The sequence below is a fragment of the Vanellus vanellus genome (assembly GCF_965231255.1).
Source record: "Vanellus vanellus genome assembly, chromosome: 2".
NCBI lineage: Eukaryota > Metazoa > Chordata > Aves > Charadriiformes > Charadriidae > Vanellus > Vanellus vanellus.
Window position 1 is genome coordinate 88320343 of NC_138906.1, and position 7135 is coordinate 88327477.

Sequence of the window (7135 nt, forward strand, 5' to 3'; positions counted from 1 at the left end):
TCTAGTGTTTTACAAGTGGTATCTTGAGCCAGAGTTAGCCTTGCCCTTTGAGATGAGAAGCAATTAGGGCAAACTCTTGATGTTCCAGTTTCACAGCGGATGGGAAGGCTGCATGAAAAACAACAGCCATTTTAAAAGCCACTTGCAGTCATCTTTCTGAAATCTCACCTAAGATATTAGCAAGCAGCATATATGAAAACAGCCTTCAAGAAGTTCAGCTAAACAGAGGTACTTTTCTCCATCCCTAAAACAGCATACTGCAGTACTTTAGCCTACAAAGCCCACTATGCTGAAAATGATGTACCACAAATCTAACCACAGATGCCACTCTATGAACTTCAACCCAGATATCCGGGCTGCTCTTAGAGCCCAGGGCAATTGGATGTTTCCTTGGAGTGCTCTCCCTCTACCCAGGATCGCAATCACAATCCTGGTAAAAAGCAACTTTTTATGGCAATTAAACAGTTCGGTTGTCAAAGGCACCAAAAGCATGAGCAACTTATGAAAAAAAGGCCTCCCTTTGTCAGATTTAGATTTGTTCTCTGCATCATACAGAAAGAAAGTGGCAAACAAGCTTCTCTAAGTTTCACAGTAATTGATGGTGCACAGAAGCTGCCAGGAAACCCAGATCTAAAAAACACACTAATGATGCACGTTACCTAAATTGAAAAATTAAAGTTTTGCCCATGGAGTTAGGGTATTTTTTTTCTTTATTTTTAAAGCAGTGTTCTTTCTATTTCTCAACCCAGGTAATGGTCTGTACTGCAGAGAATAATTTTGCCACACGTAGTCTGCATTCCCAGGATCCAGCCTTCCCTCTGAATGGAGGTAAGAGGTGAATTAATTATGAATATCTTAGTTGCACTGGTCCTCCTCTTCCTCACAGCTCCCATCAGGTAGTTCTGGAACTGTAAAGCTCTCCTCCACTTCACTGAGGGCTGCAGAAGTCTGTGTCCACCACATTTTTCCACCAAAATTGTATGTTAATTGAAGCAAGCATTCCCCTGAGCTCACAGGAAAGCTGATGGATGCAGCCGTGCTTTCCTATCATCATGTTAAACACCCCTCGGCAACATGAATTTTGCAAGTGACCAGAACTATAATCACTGACCCTTTCAACTCTGGGGACAAACTAGGATTTCCCCTTTTAGGAGGAATCCAAAGAGGCTTTGATCACAGCTTGCAGGCACATCCAATTTATGCAGAAGTTATTCTAATGATGGTATCAAGTGAGCAAAACCCCACAGCAGTGAGAATATCTTCAGCATAAAGCTTTTGACTTCTTCAACTCTTCCGAAAGCAGAGCTCATTTGGCAATAAATGAAAGGACCTACAGAATCTGTTCGAGAAGTGGTGTTTTTCCCCCTTTCCTTTTCACAATCTTCATGCATATTTTGGATGTGAGAGAGGTGTATTCTTTGGCAGTTGCTTTCTGGACTCCCAAAGAATCGAGCAGACCATAGGACCATCTCCCTCGCTCCACCCACAAATTCTCAACAACAAAAAAAAAGGAGGGGGGGAGGGGGACGTAAAGGTCCTTTATAGTTGCCCCCATACTATGAGGGGAAGACATACATCCTATATAGTAGCCTAAATACTATGAGGGCAACACGTACACAAGACAGCTAAAAGTTAAAGAAAGCTTAAAACTTAGCTGGCAGGAAGACAAACTTTCTGTACTCGCCATTGGTTTGCCCGACACCAGCTGACTGTTCCAGTAGCCCTTCACACCAGCAGCAAAGCAGCTGAAATTCATCCCTGATGCAACTCCAGCGAGACTAATAGGTTTCCACAAGACTGAATCAGGCCCTGCGTATCTAAAACCAAACCCACTAAAGTTTCACTGAAGCGAAATTGCAGGAGTACAATCTATGGATAACAGCTGGAGAACATTAACTCTCCCACCCCCCCTTCTTTCCTGGGGTTAATTTTTTTTTTTTTCTGTTCAGACAGGAAGCAGTCATATACCATACTGCATAATATAAGGATCCTGGGATATAAAGACAAGTAGAAAAGGATTACAAAGAGCGCTCTAAGAGTTTTTTTTTTTTTAGCAAAGTTACGCTGCCGTAACCCCTTGAGCTGCATCCACATTTTAAGCCACACCGCTCGTGAACTGAGACAGTGGTTACCTCCCACCTATTAAATAATAATAATAATAAAGAGTGTTTTAAGGGTCTCAGCGGAGCGGGTCGTGTCCTGGTTCCCAGCGGGGGTCGCCCAGACCCGGGGGAAGGGGGGGGAGGGGGGGCTGCCCGGGCGAGAGGCGCCGCGGCGGGGGGACCTCTCGCCCGGGCAACCCTCGCCCTCCCCCGGGTCTGGGCGACCCCTCTGCTACCCCAGCACCCCTCCTCCCCCCTCCACCCCCCCGCAAAACTCACCCTCGCTGCCGTACTGCTTGCCATTGTTCGCGCCCATCCTGCCGGCTTCATGCTCGCCGCCGCCTCCCCACGCCGCCGCGCAGCATCTCTACCGCGGGGCGCCGAGCGGCCGCGGGTGATGGAGCGGAACCGGAGTGTGCTGGTGGTGGTGGAAGAGGAGGAAGGTGAGGGGGGAGGAACCCAGGGAGTTTTCACCGCGACGTGCCCAAAGAAGCCCTGCGATTTCCTCCGCTTCTTCTCGGGTGGCCGAAACCCTCCCTTTCCCTCTCCCCTGTCCAAAAAAAAGAAAAAACTTAAAAAAAAAAAGAGGGAAAGAATAAAAAATGCGATATATCGGGGCGCCTTCCCCGCCCCGTTTTCCAGCCGGGGTGTCAGGGCAGGGGAGGCGGCTCCAGTTATAATCCACGGGCGGGACGGACGGCCGCCGGGCGCAGGCTCCACCACCCCACGGCCGGCTCTGGGGCTCCTCCGATGCTTCAGCTCCGCTCCGCCTTCCTTCTTCTCCTCCTCCTCCTCCTCGCAACCCCGCCGCTGCCCGCCTCCCCCGGGAAGCCACCTCCAACCACTTGTTGCCCGGGGAGGGAGGAAGGGGAGAGCCGCCGCCGCAGACTTTTGTTAGCGGCAGGCGCCTCCTCCCGGCGCCCGACACCGCCGGGCCGGGGGGAGGCGGGAGGGAGGGAGGGAGGGAGGGAGGGAAGGATGGAGGGAGGGACGGACGGAGGATGGAGCCCAGAGCCGGCCCCGGCCTTTAAAGACACAGCAGGGTCTGGCGGGCCCTCCCCGGGCTGCCCCGCAGCCCACCCTGAGGGCGGAGGGGGCTGCGCGGCACAGCTCGCAGGGACCCGTCCGGGGCGGGACTGGAAGGCGTCTGTCCGGCTGTCCTGCCCATCCTTACACGCTGCCGGTCGGGCACCGTCGTGGCGTCCTCCGACCCTCTGCAGCTCTCCGAAGTTGTCAGAAAGTCACGGCGTGTACAAGGAAGGCGCACAGGCGGGCTGTTCGCCGGCCCTTCCCGGCTTCTCCCGAGTTCGAGCTGTTTTTTCCTTTGCGAACAGGGTTCCCATAGACACTCCAGTGAATCGCTCCTGGCCTTTGCCACCACATCGAAGAAAAAAAAACCAACTGCTTAACATCCCCAAACTTCAGGTGTCCTATAGGTCTGGGGCTTGAAGATGAGATGTTTCTCTTTAATTCAGCTTTCTTAAAAAGCAGCTGCTTCTTTCACCCCAAAAGACAGACTCTTTAACCCTCAGGACCACGAGGGTTGCCAGGTAATCAGAAGCAATATACACCCATTCAGCGCAAATGTTAGGGCTGTCATTGCAAACTCACCTGCCATTAGCGACATCATCTAACAGGACATTGCATATCTGAAATGGTGGAGTATGCTCAATGGCGTAAGGGACAGCACTGATGGGATTAGGGCCTTTCCCCAGGGCAGCCCACCCTAACAACAGATTTGGGAATCACGGTTTTCACCACCACAGGGGGAATCTGCAATGCCACTGTCCCACAAAAGGGGTTGGATGACAAGAGGTGCTCTCGAATGCATGTCAGGGTAAACGGTGTGTGTGGACACGTTAATACCCGAAACCACCAGCCCTGAGAGGATGCTTGCCCCCAAAGGGCTAACACTAAAACAACAAAAATAACAACAATGAAGTTTGCTTGAGACAACTACTACACAGATTTAGTGGCAATCAGGGGTTACCAAAGAATTTTTGGAAAAGAGTCAGATTGAAAAGAAGTAAAAAAGAAGGATGAAAGTTTGTGGTAGGTGGAGACACCTTGGAGCAGGCACAGAGCAGCAGTCCAACCTGGTTTGACACTGCCAAAAGTCACCCCTCCAGCATCTCGCTTCTGCCTCAGCCTGATGGCACCGGCTCTCTGCCTGGTGGCAGTTTGGGGTGCGACCAGCGGGGACCCACACCCCAGGTGTGTGGGGGTACTTGTGGCACGTGCCTTAGCCAGTCGTAAGGAGCAGCACAGGTACGCATAAATACACCTAAAATGTGGGTTACGCAGGTACCTGCAGGAGGTGTGTGCAAAGAGGGGGACCCAGACCCCGACAAGAGGGGGGTGTGCTTGTAACCCATGCTGCCTGGGGAGCAGTGTGCTCACAGCTGTGCGTGTGCGAGACTAGGACTCGTTAGGATTAGTTATAGAAGGACCTTTAGAAGTTCGTAGCTGTTCACTAACATTTTGCAAGTATCTACTATTGTGGTTTATGTGTCGTTTTGTTGATACTGATCCTCAGCACACAGCTCACTGATTGCCAGGTCATTACATGTCCTTATTAAAAAGACAAAAACTGCTTTAATCCTGATTTGATTTAAACCATGAGTTGAGCAATTTTCCCTGCACCACACTATGATCTTATGCACGGAAAAGTCTGTCTTCCTAAATATATCACAAAACACACCAATTACTGCATGCACAGATAATTCTGAGCAAATTACATCTTTGTCAACATATGCAAATGGCATATGAAACTGCAGAGGCAAAAGCATTGGGACTGGCAGCACTAGAGGGAAAGTTTCTAAAACCTGAAGTTTTGGGGACAGGAGGTTAACTTAAAAAGAAAAAATGTGCATTTTCATTAAGAGGTGGGCTAAATATCTGAAGCTGAAATGAGTACCAGCAGCACAAATTACTGACAAGTCACCAGGCAACATTTATTAGGCTCTAGTTCCATCAGATACTGGTCATTTATGCTTCTCCTTGTGAAAAAGTTTTGGTCCTCATTCAAGATGACCATACACACCCTTCAGCGCTGGTCTGAGAAAATATTGCCTTCTGGGGTCAGACTCATCAAATGACCATCCTAGGTTTTTTGAAAGAAAATGTGAATTGGTGTAGAAATACAGTTTTCTGTAATCAAAGGCGAATTTCTAACCACTGATATGAAACAAACTTTGTACTGTGCCAAGGTGGGCAGGCTTTGACACAAGCGTCTGCTTTTAACATCCTCTGTTTTCTTTTTGCGAGCTACCTGTTCAGGGGGTGGGGGAGAAGCAATCTTCCTTCTGAAAAATGGTAAAAGATTATGGTGCGAGGTTAATGTTTGCCTCCCATACGGGCCCACAGACTGCCAATGAAGACATAGAACCAAGTACTTTTTTTCCTGCCCTATGGCTTGCAGGGTTTGAGAAACCCACCCCAAACACTTCCTAGGAGCTCACCTAGGGAGAGTAGGACGCTAAAGAAAAAAACCTAGGGCTCTGTCTGGGTTTGAGGTAAAACAGAACCAATTCGCCCAAACCATGACAGGCTTCCTATGGCGCAGCAGCCGACCTCTGTCGCTGAAGCCCTGACCTCTGACTCGGCGATGGGCAGCGGTGGCTAGCGTGCCCAGTCATACCGTCCTCCCCCCAGCGCTACCGCGGGATGATGCTAGTCCCCAGCTGTGGGACAGCACAGGCAGGTTGAAACTCACACGTGTCCCTGCTCCATGTGCAGCCCAGCTGCGCTTCGTCTGAGCCTGAAATACAGTGACGGGAGTAGCCACTGCAAACCGCTGCCTGGGCAACTTCTCAGCTCCTCACGTCACGTCGTGTGCTGTGCACCCCGCGGCGGTCAACAACCTGAAAGTTTTCCTGGGGGGGTCATAGGGCCGGGAAGGCCGACAATCCCACTTCTAACTCCTAGAAGGCTGTGTATTTCTTGCAGCAACCTTTCTTGCATATAAGAGAGAAATTTCTTAGACCGATTGGAAACATAACCTCCCATAGATTCAAGTGCATAGCTGTACATAAATATTTTACGGGATTCAGAAAGAACAGACCCTCCGTGAGAAGGAGTATAGCAGTTTCCCTCCAAACTCGAAATTTGATGCACCACAACTAAAATTAATCCATTTGCCAAGGAGTATTTTTGCTCATTAAGAACAGCATAGACTGGTGCTTTGTGAGACAGGAAGTTCAGCTGGCGAGAGAGCCCTGTAAAGAATAAAGACATTAGACAAACAAGTTACCACTCTGTCAAGTTTATGGCATAAATCCCAGGAATATTCTGACATGACCAGAACCAAAAGGAAAGGGAAAAAAAAAAAAAAACCACCAAACCAGAAAAAAAAAAAAAACTACCCACAAAAAGAAAAACCACAACCCCAAAAAACCCCCCAAAAAAAAAAACCGAGAGCCTAGAGAGAAAAGAACATCTTGGTCTAGGAGATCTGAATTCAGCTTTCAGATGAAGCACTGAATATTTCTGCTGCTCATCCTGTTATACTCTTTCTAGAAGAGAATGAGATGGAAGGCACATGGAGAAGCAATAAAGTACAAAACTCATTTTCGTACAAAGACATAAAACTCTCAGCAGAAATGTATTCATCACAGATGATTCTACTGACAATGGGTAACCATTTTGTGCAAAGCATTTAGGAGAGTCAGCCTTGGATCTTCATAAGTCCAAAAGCATCAAGACAAACAGAGAAGTTGGGAAACATTAGTTCAAAGAGGACCTACAAGTCTCAACTAGGACTGAGTCATCTTACAGCCTTTCAGTATTTACCAAATGCTTGGTTCATTGTGGGATGCGCTGTGGGAGTCTGGGAGGTGTTATGCCTAGCCATATGGTTGGACTTAGTACCATTATGGTGCCAGTGGACGAGACCTAAGAAGATATTTTAACAGTTTCAGAGATGTTTCACTTACTCTTGGCAAAGTTATGTCGTAGTCTTTTTCTTTTTTTTCTTCTCTTTGTCTTCCAGTTGGTCGGTACCTTATACGTTGAGACTATTCAGCTTGAACGAC

At 48.6% G+C, this 7135-nt stretch overlaps 1 protein-coding gene across 1 annotated transcript in view; it reads right to left on the minus strand.

Annotated features, from left to right (window-relative positions):
• The window catches only part of FBXL7 (F-box and leucine rich repeat protein 7), a gene marked incomplete at both ends in the record, with an annotated part of 195944 nt that extends 193526 nt beyond the window's left edge, over positions 1 to 2418 (minus strand). The window contains one exon of the mRNA XM_082479834.1: positions 2382 to 2418. Coding sequence (XP_082335960.1) covers positions 2382 to 2418 — 37 coding nt within the window. The remainder of the gene's footprint in view (positions 1 to 2381) is intronic.
• Between the last annotated feature and the right edge of the window lie 4717 nt (positions 2419 to 7135).